Raw genomic sequence first — 13,636 nt, 5'->3', positions numbered from 1 at the left:
GAGTCCCACAATGCCCCTGATGTGGGGTAGGAGGTATAAGCACACCCCCCCAAGAAGTCTCAAAGTGTTGTTATTAGGGTCAGAGCTTCCTTCTCTACCCAGGACTGCAGAGGAATGACTTTGAGGATGGCCAGAAAGACTCCTCTCTCCCCTCAAGAATCCCTAAGCTTTTGGGGTGCAGTGAGAAATGCAGGGCCCTGCGACCACCTCCAGGGGGAAGAGGGACCTCTCCTCTGAGTAGCTGTTCCCCTCCGCTCTCCTCACACACACCCTCATCTCACTATCCCTCGCCTCCCTCTCCCAGCCCCCCTCAGATCCTCACCGTCTGACTTACGGAAGGAGCTGAAAGGCCTCCCACTTAATTCATTACAAGTAAATTGAATGATATTGAAAGATGTCTCTGGTCAGCAGATTTTCCTGACTACACTGACTTTCTCAGGCTTGGCAATTATTGGTGCTTAACAATTGTGTGTTGAACTAATTGATTAATTAATTGCGGGAGAACACTTGATCTCCAGAAGGGATATAACCATCCCTTGTAGGGGAGAGGCTGACAGGGCAGCAAGAGACAAGAGCAGGTTGTAATTTCTGTTTGCTAAAGATCTAAGATTCATGTTATAATTTTAAAAGTTATCTAATACCACAAGGCTAGTACTAGAAGAACGGGAAATTCATCCCCTGCACCACTCATAAATTCCATTCCCCAAAGGCAAGTTCATTCCAGTTTTTTAGTTTCTTCTGGTATTTGCCTCCATATTTCTTTATAACACGCTTTACTGCCATTTCCTTTTTCCAATGTAGACGTTTATCGAATCTATTGATTTCCTCCTAATGCAGAATAAAATTCAGCTCTAACGCACACACACGCGCGCAACCCTTCTCCCACCCTCTGAAAGGAAATTGTTTTACTACAGTTTTTGATCAAATCACTTTTAATGTTTAGGTACATATGACCACACAGGTATTGTTACTCATTTCTCCCTGCAGCTCCCTGTGGAACGCTAAAATGCTCTCAACAGATGGCATCAGCCACCTCTGGACTTGGCGTGGTTGCCGCCCTGTTCTGGGGCGGCGCGCCCGGCACCTGCGTGCTGCCCTTCCGCGCACGGTTGTCGCTGGGGGCCTCCCCTCCCCGCCATCCTGGAACTCCTCACACCTCTCTTCTGTTGCGGTCCCTGTGTTCAGGAGCCCACGTCTTTCTTTTTCTTGGATAATTCTGTTTTATTGGAAAAAGAAAAAGCCTCCAGTCACTTCCTGAGAAAGTGTTCATGGAAATTCAACTTTTTAAGCTGTTCAAATCTGAAAATGTTTTCACCGAACCCCCCATTGTTAATTTAGCTGGGCGTAGAACTCTAGGTTGGAAATTACTTTCCTCCAAATTTTGAAGGCATTGTTTCATTGTCTCCTAGTTTCCAGTTAAAAAGTCTAATACACTTTTTAAAAAAGATTTTTTTTATTTATTTTTAGAGAGGGGAAGGGAGGGAGAAAGGGAGAGAAACATCAGTGTGTGGTTGCTTCCCAAGCACCCCCTCCCTACTGGGGACCTGGCCTCCAACCCAGGCATGTGCCCTGACTGGGAATCGAACTGGTGACCCTTTGGTTCTTAGGCTGGTACTCAATCCACTGAGCCACACCAGCAGGGCAAGAAGTCTGACACACTTTGGATGTCTGTTCTTTGGTATGTTACTTCATCCACAGAAACGTGAAATTTTACAGTAATAGGCCTCATGCCAATCTCCTTTCAGTCTTTGTATTGGATACCCCATAGGCACTTTCAATTCAGAAATCAGTGCCTTCCACCCTTCTATTCTGGGAAACTTTCTTGTTTTATATTTCCCATTTAATTCACTTACCTCCATTGTTCGGTCCTGTTGTCTGGAACCCCGTGAATAGATGTCGGAACTCCCGGACTGACCCTGGAATTTCATTGTATTCTCATTCTCCGACTCTGTCTCTCCGTCTGTCCCCACTCCCCCTTCGGCTTTGTAGGAGATTTCTTTATCTTCCAGCTCTATATTGCAGTGTATTAAAAGTTGTCATCTTATTTTATTTATTAAATATTCTTTGGACATCCTATTTTAGCCCTGTTTTATCGTGGATACAAATATCTTCGTATAACTGCATATGAGTATTCGCTTTCACTGTGACACAGGCTTTTTCCTCTGTCCTCTTCGCTCCCTGCACTGTCCCTTTATCCCTTTGTCTGCTTTGTTCTTCTGCCATGTGCAAGCCTTCTTGTTAGACGCTTTCTAACGTGTCTTCTTCATGTTAGAATCTTTTTCATGGTAGAGCCTCATTTCAAACATCTGGTGCTCCCTGCCCACCTGTTCATGTTTTACCATAAGCCTCAGAAAAGCTGGTTGAAAGCCTGGGGGTAGGTCTGTCGACTGATGGGGTCCTCACATATCAGTGTAGGTCTTTCCTCTTGAGCTCTTGGTGTCCCCAGCAAGGAATCCTCCAGAATGCTGCCCAGGGAGTGTCATCCAGGAATCCGCATCTAGGAGCCGTGTGGGGAAGAGAGCAGAGGGTCTGGTCGTTGAACAGGCAGAGTTCCGCAAGATCTCCATTTCTCATGGAACCCCCACCCTCAGCTTGGTATCCCCATGTCCAAAGCCTGTGTAGGTCAACCTCTCCAAACTGCCGGTCTTGGGAAACCACCCGACTATCTAAAAAGAGGGCAAAAATCTGGAGTCTAATTCCCTGTGTGATAAATTTTCAGATAGTTCTCTGTTTCACCTTGGCCTTCCGAGGTTCCTGCTGTCCCTGATTTCTGAGCTTTTCCGAGGTTACAAGGCAACCCGACATCTTCCCACGCTCCCTTTGCAGGCACTTAGCATTGCTGAGAAAGCAGAAACCTTGCAGTTAGTTCCACATCTCTCAGCCCCTGCGGTCCCCTCTCCTGTTCCTTTCGTCCTTATAGTTTTATGCTCCTCTCCTTCACTCCCATGTTAGCTGGGTTTGGGAAAGAAGTGCAGGTAAATGCATGATTCCAGACCTCTGTGTTTAACCACAGTCTCTGTTTTCCCGCAGCACTTTATTGTATACCAGTGTGAGGGCACTCAGCACCTGGTGCTTAAATCACTGGTTTTCTTGTCTCCTTGATAGACTGGGAGGACAGGAATTGAGTCTTACTCATACTTTTATACCCTTAGTGTCTCATAGAGTGGCTGGAATACAATAGGCACTCAATAAATGTGTCCTGAATAATTGGGTAAACAAGTTGGTCTTAGTCTCCGCATCTCTAAAATGGGACATTGAGTCACAATGTCTGACTTTCTAGGCTTCTGTGATTAAGGAGAAAGTCCTGCTGAGGGAACAGAGTGGTCCCTGAGGCCGGAGCAGCCGTGCCACTTGGAGGAGAAAGAGGCTTTAGGATCGCGTCTGGATACACCACCTATGCATGTCTCTCCTCCTCTGTTTCAGGGAGCAGTGTGTGCCCAGCCCTGCCCACCAGGGACATTTGGTCAGAACTGCAGCCAAGACTGTCCCTGCCACCACGGAGGGCAGTGTGACCACGTGACTGGGCAGTGTCATTGCACTGCAGGCTACATGGGGGACAGGTAAGGGTGACATTAACTATTGTCCTTGCTGTTCATATTGCTCATTGGCACAGCCGCCTTGCAGAGAGCAGCTGGGGTTTACTGGCCCACAGCGTTCTCTGGACAGCTCTCCCGTTCCTTTCTCAGAAAGCATTCTGAGTCCTGCCAGGGGGATCCATCAACTCATCCTTCCTCACTCTTGGAGGGCTGAGTGTTACCCCTCCCCCAACCCTATGACCTGAGCCCTGAACTTGCACTCACTCACCTGGGGAAACAGGTGAGCACCTACCATCCACTCTCTACTTTCTGCCCTCCTGCAAGGAGGCAATGGCACCTGAATCCAAAGAAGCCAAGAGTGCCAACTCAGTTCACACATTTTGCACCATTTCTTCTGGAAGTGGATTCTTATTCCTAATGTGAGCTCCACCGAGTGAGTACTGACATCAGTTTGCAGCCCCTGGAGGCCTTCCGGCTGAAGGCAGACTGAACAAGGACACCAGTGTCCTGAGGTCACACCAGCCTTGCAGAGTGGATGCTCCATGAAACACATAACTAAGGAGTAACAGTGTGGGCACATTTGCCGTCATAGGAAGGGTGCCATGATGATAGGGTAGGTGCTGTGGGAGAATGAGAAACAACAACCGGTGCATCTGGTGGTGAATGAACTCAGAGCTGGAAGAGGATGTTTGCCCACATGGCTGGGGGCCAAGCCTCCCCCCTCACACTGTGAACCACATGTTCCTTTGTGAGCAAAGGGGAGCAGTCTAGAGGAGGCACTCATGGCCCATGCCTGGTTCTGTAGGATCCATGATTCATCTCTGGCCCTGGATTTGGTTACTCTGCCCAGACAAGGTGGGGGGAGAGGAACGTTTGTTTGCCATTCCTCCGTCTCCCGGTCCAGGAAACATTAGGAAACAGAGATCGGTGCTGGCTCAGCCAATGAGCCCTCCTACCTCTGGCTGACATAACTGGACTCCTCCAACTCACTCTGGAGTCTGCCCAAAATCCTCACTGATGTCCAGGAAAGAGCTTTTCCACTGTTAGCTGTGGGGCTACTTTCCCCTAGCCCAAAGTCTTCAAGCCAGAACTGAGCTCTTTGTGAGCCAGGATTCATGCCCATGAGTTTGGGGTGTATGAACTACAGATCACGGTGGGTAGCAGCTGGGGATCCATCCCCCCTGATCTCTGCCACAGAGACTGAGTCTCTGGGGGAGGTAGGGGAGGAAGGACTGAAGCGCTGAGCCCACCTTCCCATCCTCACCAACTCCCCCAATAAGGAAATGCTCAGGGTGAGTCAGGAGTGACAGGAGATGGAACCAGGACAGGAACCCTTTGCTTCAGGCCACTGTTATCTGAGAGGGAATATAGCCCATTTGTTGGGGAGGAGCAGGCCCAGGGCTCCAACTGGCCGGATTCAACACCAGTAGACCCCACTTAACTGGCACTCTTGATTTTTTTCTTTTTTAAATGTTTATTTATTTTATTTTTAATGGTATTTTATTGATTATGCTATTACAGTTGTCCTGATTTTTCCCCCTTTGATCCCCTCCACCCAGCAACCCCACTCCCTCAAGCAATCCCCACACCATTGTTCCCGTCCATGGATCATGCATGTAACTTCTACGGCTACTCCATCCTATACTGTACTTTACATCCCCATGGCTATTCTGTGACTACCTATTGGTACTTCTTAATCTCCTCATCTTCTTCACCCATTCACCTACATACCCCTCCCATTTGGCAACCATCAAAATGTTCTCTGTATCCATGATTTTGTCTCTGTTCTTGTTTGCTCAGTTTGTTTTTTAGATTCAACTGTTGATAGATACGTAATTTTTTTGCCATTTTATTGTTCACAGTTTTGATCTTTTTCTTAAATAAGGCCCTTTAACATTTCATATGATGGATTGTCAATGATGAACTTCAGTTTTTTTCTTATCTGGGAAGCTCTTTATCTTCCCTTTGATTCTAAACGATAGCTTTTCTGGGTAGAGCAATCTTGGCTATAGGTCCCTCTGCTTTGCATGGCTTTCAATATTTCTTGCCAAACCCTCCTGGACTGCAAAGTTTCTTTTGAGAAATCAGCTGACAGTCTTATGGGAACTCCTCTGTAGGCAGCTAACTGCTTTTCTTTTGCTGCTTTTTAGATTCTCTCTTTATCTTTAACCTTTGGCATTTTAATTATGATGTGTCTTGGGGTGGTCCTCTTTGCATCCATTTTGTTTGGGACTGTCTGTGCTTCCTGGGCTTGCAAGTCTATTTCCTTCACCAAATTAGGGCAGTGTTCTTTCATTATTTTTTCAAATAGATTTCCAGTTTCTTGCCTCTTCTCTTCACCTTCTGGCACCTCTAGGATGTGAATGTTGGATTGCTTAAAGCTGTCCCACAGGCTGCTTACACTATCCTTGCTTTTTTGGATTCTCTTTTCTTCCTGTTGTTCTCATTGGTTGTTTTTTGCTTCTTTATGTTCCAAATCATTGATTTGATTCTCAGCTTCATCTACTCTACTGTTGTTTCCCTGTAAATTGTTCTTTATTTCAATTATTATATCCTTTATTCCTGGCTGAATCTTGTTTATGCTGCTGAGGTCTTCACTAAGTTCCTTGAGCACCCTAATAACCAGTGTTTTGAACTCTGCATCTAGTAGATTGCTTATCTCCATTTTGTTTCATTCTTTTTCTGGAGTTTTGATTTTTTCTTTCATTTAGGCCATGTTTGTTTGTCTTCTCATGTTCTCATGTCTTCTCAAAGCTCTCAGGCAGCCTCCCTGTTTCTGTTTCTATGTATTAGGTAGAGCTGCTTTGACTCCATGTTTTGGTAGCGTGGCCTAACGTAGTAGGTGCCCTGTAGGATCCGGTGGCACAGCCTCCCCTACCACTCAAGCTGGATACTCGAGGTGCACCCTCTGTGTGGGCTGAGTATACCCTCCTCTTGTAGTTGAGCCTTGGTTGCTGTTGGCAGATAAATGGGAGGGATTTGCCCAGGCCAGTCAACTACAAGGACTGGCTGTGACCACTGACCAACACCCTCTGCCTTCCACAGAGGATCAGCTGTGCAGGGGCAGGGTGGTGGTGCTTTGACATGGTCTGTAGCTGTCTACTGGGTACACTGGCCCTGGGATTTCCCTGATAATACAGGCCAACGTTAGCCCCCACCTGTGTTTTGCCCAGGGCCACCCTTCCTGAGCTATAAAGCAATTTGAGATGGCTGCTAATTGTGCTAGGCTTGGCCATTCCCAGGTGAAGCCAATCTGTGAATCTGGGCTGCCTGCTGCTAGTGCTGGGCCTGGGGCTCACTGAGTTTAGCTATTGCTTATTTGATAGGATTTAGGAAGTTGTGCAGCATAAGCCAAGACCAGCCATTCATATGGAAAAGCAGCTTGGGTGGGCCTGTAAATTGGGTAGGGCAGGGTCTCTGGGCATCTCCAAGATGGGTCAAACAGTGTTAGCCAGGTTGATGGAGTCTCTGATATGGCACCAGCTTACTGGTTTTGTTGGGGGAGAGTTTAGAAAAGGGACAATGGCCTGTGCTCACCTTGATGACAGATACTTAAGTTTCTCCCTGTATTGCACTGGTGCCTTTTAAGCTGCTACCCTGGTGCTGGAGCTCAGAGGGAGTGAGTCTGAGTATCATGTGAGTCCGTGTGTGGGTTCTTTAAGAGGAACTGCTTGGGGCTCTTTTACCACCTTTTATCAGTTTCTTCTACCGACTCAATCCTCACTGTTTTTTGCAGCTAGAAGTTGTGAGAACTTATCTTCCTGGGACTGGAATCCTGGGCTGGGGGCCTAGAGATCCCAAGATATCTCTCAAATTTTTATCCACCACATGTGGGTGAGGAACCTGCCCATTTCACATTTGCACCCCTCCTACCAATCTGGATGGATGTGGTTTCTTTAATTCTGTACTTGACAGACTTCCATTCAACTTGATTTCTGACAGTTCTGAGTGATCATTGTTCTATATTTTAGTTGTAATTTTTATGTGGTTGTGTGAAGAGGTGAGCCATGTCTGCCTATGCCTCCATCTTGACCAGAATCCTTCAATGCTAGAATGTTCCAAATGGAAAAGTAATCCTATCCCTTCTTCCTGGAGGGGCCTAGCCCATGATGTTGGAGCAGAGAGAAATCCCCAAAGCCTCCAGGTCCTCTAGCAAGCTTTGCCAATCAAGCTACAGAGAAGAATTCAATAGAAGGGCGGGGTAACATTTGGGTTTCCCACCTAAAAGGGCTGCCTGGTGTTTAATACTTTGTAAAATTGCCTCCATGAATTTTGTAGGTGACAGCTGCATTAACCCACCCCAAATCATCGTGAGCATATTAAAGTTGAGTGGGTGTAATAATGCAGGCCTCCCTGGATAGGCAGAATGCAGTGCAAATTAAACATGAAATGTAACGAGGGCTTTGCAGCTCATTTTGTAATTTAATTGAGCAATGTATCTGGTTGTTAATGGCAATATCAGAGACATTAGATTGATATGTTGCAAAGGAAGGATGTTTAAGTAGAAAACTAATTCTTGCTGTGATTACCCTTCTGTTCCACAGGCCCTGTTATTAGTGTGCTTTGTGTAAAATTCATTAGCAGTCGTTGCTTGATCTCTAAATAAATAAGTTATTTAAATTGTGAGTACAAAAAAAAAAGAGGCTGATTATGTAAATGGATTAGGTTGTCAATATTTTATTTCCGGATTCTTTTTCTCGGGCTGTGGAGTCAGTCAGTTCATAAGTATGACAGGGTGGGGAAATGCCCTTCAGAGAAAGCTCGAGGTCCAGGGCTCTGCCCTGTCCTGCTGGATGGGAGAGAGCAGGAACGTTCCGGAGGAAGGGAAGAGGAGGCAGGAGGTCTCCTGGCCGGAGTTCCTTCCCCTGATGTCTGCGACATCTGAGGGAGCCACGCTCAGTGACTTCTCGGAAAACCCATTCTGAGGCTGAACAGGGGCCAGCAATTCAGACAGTGATACTTTTTAGCTCTGCAGTGCTCTGTGTCCTCCTCTCCTGCCTCAGTTTCCCTCCTTGCCTCCCACATCTACCCTCCCCGCTTCCCCCCTGTCTTCCACCTTCCATTTCTTCTCCAGATACCCCCTCTTTCTTCCTCTTCCTCTCTCTCTTTTCTGTTTTCTTTCCCTTCATGAGACCTCAGACTGGCTAAATGTAGCAAGATTTGGAGGAAGGCGATGTGGGGTCATCTCAGCCACTTGCTGGCTTTATGCGGTTGGGACAGCCATCTCACTTGCCCGTGTCTCGAGGTCCTGAACTCCACAGTGAGGGTGATGGGAATATCTGCTGCATCCGGGGCCTGAGGACAGGCTTTGGGGCTGGAGCAGTTAGAAGCCCCTCTCAATGCAGTGCCCGGGGCTGTAGTATTGCAGCCCCTGTTGCCCCCTCCGTTCCGCCACAGTCTCCTTGTGCCACAGTGGCTCGGAGACCCGAACGTGGGTAGCATCTTCCTGTGAGGGAAGTCCCAAAGGCTTGACCCCATCACTGTGTCCTCTCGCTGCCATTGCGGACTCGAGGCAACAAGGATGGAAGACAGACAGAGACACCCCAATGCAAAGTTGACACCCCAATGCGAAGTTGCCAAGACTTGTGCCCAGAGCACTGCCCGCTCCCTCTCCTAGCCACTCGCCAGATGGCACACCTGCATCACTGAGGTCTAGCCACTTACCTTCAGGACAGGCAGCTGAGATCTCCCACACATGGGTCTCCCAGCCCTGTTGTGGAGAACACTGGTTCCAACCCAAGACTCTCCAAGATTAATGCACTAGGGCTGTATGTTTTTAAATCTTTTATTTCTACCCTCCCTCACTGCACTCCTCCCCAATTATTGTAGAAAGCCTGACAAGTGAGGAAATGTGACAATTAAAACCTTTCTCATCCCCTAAGCCCACTCCATTGTTAACATTTTGTTAACATTCCAAAATGTTAACAACGGAGTGGATTTGAGCTTTCCTTTGAGCTTTTTCTACACCAGAATCTGAGGCAGAAAGTCAGATGGGCTTTGTTATGAGAACTACAAAAAAAACAATTTTTACAAGAGTAATAATAATAAGTAACATTTCTCACTGAGTCCTTACCATGCACAGGATACCTTTGCAAATGTTTACACACATTATCTCCTGTAATCCCTAAACAGCCTGCCGGGGCTGGGTTCTTATCGCACACGTTCTGATGAGGAAGTGGAGGGTGGAGCGGTGGGATCTCCATTCTCGAACCCGGGAGCAGTGCTGGGACAGGGGTCACCCAAACCCCAGAGGCCACTTCTGCTTGTCCCTGGGACTCAGAAGTCCACCACCTCTTTTACTCCCCCGGTCCCCAGGTTCCCCCTAACTTGTCAGGGTCCAGGTGCTGTGACAATGATTTTGCATCACGTGGGAAGTCCCGGAAGCAAGGCAGTCAGCAGCAGGGGTCACACCCTCCCACGGAGGACCCACAGCCCATGGCTCTGAGTCTGAGTCAGATAATCGCCATGACGCTGGAGCCGCGCACATGCCAGGCCTGAGCAGATGCGGGACACAAAGAGGGCCCTGTCCTTTTTTAGGGGTCGGGGTGCTCACCAGCTGATGGGAGAGGCTCAGCCCCTGCCTTGGGGGACCTCCAGGCCAAGGAAGAGGAATTCTCCAATGTGACGGAGGGGAGAGGGGAATCCGTGGCCTGATGACAGAGGATGCCACTGGTACCCGTGGGGTAACTCCACACTGGCAGTGTGAGAACTGGAGACTCTGCACCTGCCCCAAAGACTCAAAAACAACAGCAAAAGTGCCTAGAAATAAAACGACCCCGTTTCATCCGATCCAAGATGCCACCGATTGTTAAGATGTATTATTATTTTATATTCTGCTAAGAATGAAAAACACTGGTAATTACACTGTGACACACCATCAGTTATAAGATTTAACTGATTTCAGAGATGTTAAAAAATACCTTTAAAAGGTAAGGTTTAGCCCTGGCTGGCATGGCTCAATGGATTGAGCATGGACATGTGAAACAAAGGGTCACCAGTTCGATTCCCGGTCAGGGCACATGCCTGGGTTGCGGGCCAGGTCCCCCAGTGGGGGGTGTGCAAGAGGCAACCACACATTGATGTTTCTCTCCCACTCTTTAAAAAAAAAAAGAGAGAGAGAAAGAAAGAAAGAAAGGTCAGGTTTAGCGTTGTTTAGTGCGTACAGCAGTTTCGCTCCGGGAGAGGACACTGCTATAGAGGTGGGTGGTGGAGAGGGCTGCGCAACAACGCGAAGGTACTTACTGCCGCCGAACTGCACACTTAACATGGTTAAAACAGTAAATTTCATGTTACATGTATTTTACTGCCACCGAAAATGAAAAAATAGGCCTGTGGTCAATGAAATATGACAGTGCAAACTCAGTGCTGGGGACAGAGGCAGCCTGGCATGAACAGGGAAATGGACTGGGGTGACTCCGCCACCAAATACTTTCTGGACAAGAGGGAAAGGTGGGGGGAGGCTGTCAGGGGTGCAGCACAGCAGGCGCAGGCCTGGAGGCTGGGCCGCCTGCTGGGTGGATCTGGAAGGGCCGGCGAGGGCACAGCCTCAGCCCTGTTCCACTCCCCTGCAGGTGCCAGGAGGAATGCCCCTTCGGGACCTTCGGCTTCCAGTGCTCTCAGCGCTGTGACTGCCACAACGGGGGCCAGTGTTCACCCACCACCGGCGCCTGCCAGTGTGAGCCTGGCTACCAAGGCCCCCGCTGCCAGGAGCGGCTGTGCCCCGAGGGCCTGCACGGCCCAGGCTGCGCCTTGCCCTGCCCCTGCGATGCCGACAACACCATCAGGTACGAACTGGGGGAGGGGGTGGGGCAGGGGCCTGGTGGAGAAATGGCTTCTCCAGACACAGACCCCCACCTCCAGCCCGATCGTCCAAGCAGGACAGTGAAAGAGCGGGACCTCTGCAACCATCTTTGCTGACCACTTTGATGAAAAGAAGGGAAAGCCCCAGGCCACACAGACAGTTGGCAGCAGGCCCCAGGTCATCTGCCTCTGTCCACCATACTCGGCTGTCAGCATTGCCAAAGGGCTAACCTGAGACCCCAACACTCAGGACCAGGAAGGGAGCGTGGTGACCTTCAGGGGAGTGGGTTGGGGGCGGGTAAGTCACACAGTCCTGGGGGGACCAAGAGGGCTGGCTCCGATGCCACAGGCTCTGGGGGCATTGTCCTAGAGAACGTTTCACCTTTACATGCTCTGCATCTGGCCAAACGCTCCGACAACCCCAAGGGGCCCACAGGCAGGACTGCTAGGGCAGAAACAGGAGCCACCCAGGGCCAAAGGGACCTTGAAAATCAGTGTGGCATCCCTTGGGTCTGGAGAGGCTCTCCCAACAGGTCTGAGCTAGGGTGGAACCACAGGAGGGACAGGGGGCAGGCCCTTCCTTGGGGCCTCAGCTTGGAGCCAGCCTCTCCCTGCAACCTGTGTCCTTGGGACGTGGGGACACCTGGCCAGAAGCTGGCCCCACCCCTGCCTCCAGAGGAGCCTGACTCTGGGGAAGCCAGAGCTGCCCTGGGCCACCTCACCCAGCTCCCTTCGCTTCCTGCTTCGCAGCACCTGGTACTACCCTCTGGCAATAAATGAGCTGATGCCCCAAATGCCCCTGCAGACCTTTATGTGGCCGCTTGTATCTGGGTAATAAAGGGCGGGGAGAGTCTTCCTTCTCCCATTGGACCTGCAGGACAGTTCAGGGGTCACTGGCTGCAGGAGCAGTGTGTGCTGGTGCTGTTTGCAGACTAGAGGCATCTCTGCTTCGCAGCCCTGTCTCTGGGACAGTCAGGACTTAGCCTCAGCTCTTCTTCATTTCCAGCTTTGGATTCCCCACAAATCACCCAAGAGCCTCTGGCTACAGCAAGCAGGGGCATTTTAGGGAGTATGATGGCTCAGATGAACTCTGTCCTCAGTCCTCAGTCCCAGGAACTGAGCAGCTGGAGTGGTGCTGTCTGCAATGGTGGAGGGCCAGAAAGGAGCCTGGGAGGTGGCCCCAGAGCCAACAGAGCTGGCCTGTATAGGAGCTGAGGACTCATTCACTCAGTCAGTCATTCAACAAACACTGAGTGCCTGCAGGGCCACCTGCAAGGAGGAAATAAAGAGTCCCTCATCACTAGTCCAGCTCTCCAGTACGCAGGTCAGGAGCAGCCACACACACTGAGCATCTTCTACCATATTTCTTCAAAATCAGTCGTGAGGCACAGCTTTATTTTATGGACTACTGAAAAAAGAATACACTATCAACTAAACCGTGATGTACCATTGATTGTATAGAATACCCAATATCAGAGATGTGGAAATGTGGGAGAAAGTGCATCTTAGGATCATGAACTGTGTATGGCTAGTCCATGTTATGTTCAAGTCACTGTGACCCAGGGCTGTGTGCAGAAAACCCCACTGGAGATTGCTATGCTGTCAGGGAAGGCTTCCTGGAGGAGGAGACATATGGACTGGCAGGCAGGGTGAGAGTTCCAAATCTCTGAATACAAGGGTACCACATGGGACTGCACCAGGAACCCCCATCCCTGCTGGGAAGCCAAGGGAGGGCCGTCTCTGGGACAGGAAGCAAGGCTGCTTCTGAGGTCCAATGCAGGGTGAGTCCCAGCCAAGGAGATCCAGCCAACCCCCAAATTAAAGAGCTATTGTTTTCCTCCCGTGCCTGAGCAGCCATGCCCTGCATAATTCATTCTTTCTCTGAAGGAGTCCTCAATGCATTATTAATCTGGAAGGACTCCCTCTTCTCTGTCGCTAATCTCAGCCCATCCAATATTAATGGTTATTTGCTTTGTCTTTAATGCGTGTCATGTTTCAGAGACTGGGAGGCAGCAGCACTGATGGGAAGGGGGAGCTCTGAGAGCACCTGGCAGCCAACCCCTGAGGCTGGGCCCCTTGAGTCTGCACGACCACCCCCTCACAGCCTGAGCTCAGCGCCCCCTGCCCCGCACCACGCTGTGCTGGCACAGAGCAGGTCGCTCTGCCCTTGAGCTGATGTCTGCCCTATATTTTAAAACATGTTTCACTCCTTTCTCTTGGCACACTGCCCCAGTGGCTGAGCCCCCACGCAGTGTTCAGTCTAACTCAGGGTTTCACACCCTCACCACCATTGGCATTTG

At 49.6% G+C, this 13,636-nt stretch overlaps 1 protein-coding gene across 12 annotated transcripts in view; it reads left to right on the top strand.

Moving 5' to 3' along the window:
- MEGF11 (multiple EGF like domains 11) overlaps nt 1-13,636 on the top strand; it is a 354,305-nt gene that overhangs the window by 287,716 nt on the left and 52,953 nt on the right. For all 12 annotated transcript variants that reach the window (XM_037054176.1, XM_037054171.1, XM_037054172.1 and 9 more), the window contains 2 exons: nt 3,424-3,560; nt 11,108-11,320. In XM_037054176.1, coding sequence (XP_036910071.1) covers nt 3,424-3,560; nt 11,108-11,320 — 350 coding nt within the window. The remainder of the gene's footprint in view (nt 1-3,423; nt 3,561-11,107; nt 11,321-13,636) is intronic.

The sequence above is a fragment of the Sturnira hondurensis genome, unplaced genomic scaffold (assembly GCF_014824575.4).
Source record: "Sturnira hondurensis isolate 20B ecotype Veracruz unplaced genomic scaffold, ASM1482457v3 Scaffold0008196, whole genome shotgun sequence".
Taxonomy (NCBI): domain Eukaryota; kingdom Metazoa; phylum Chordata; class Mammalia; order Chiroptera; family Phyllostomidae; genus Sturnira; species Sturnira hondurensis.
This window is presented reverse-complemented; position numbering and strand designations above follow the sequence as displayed.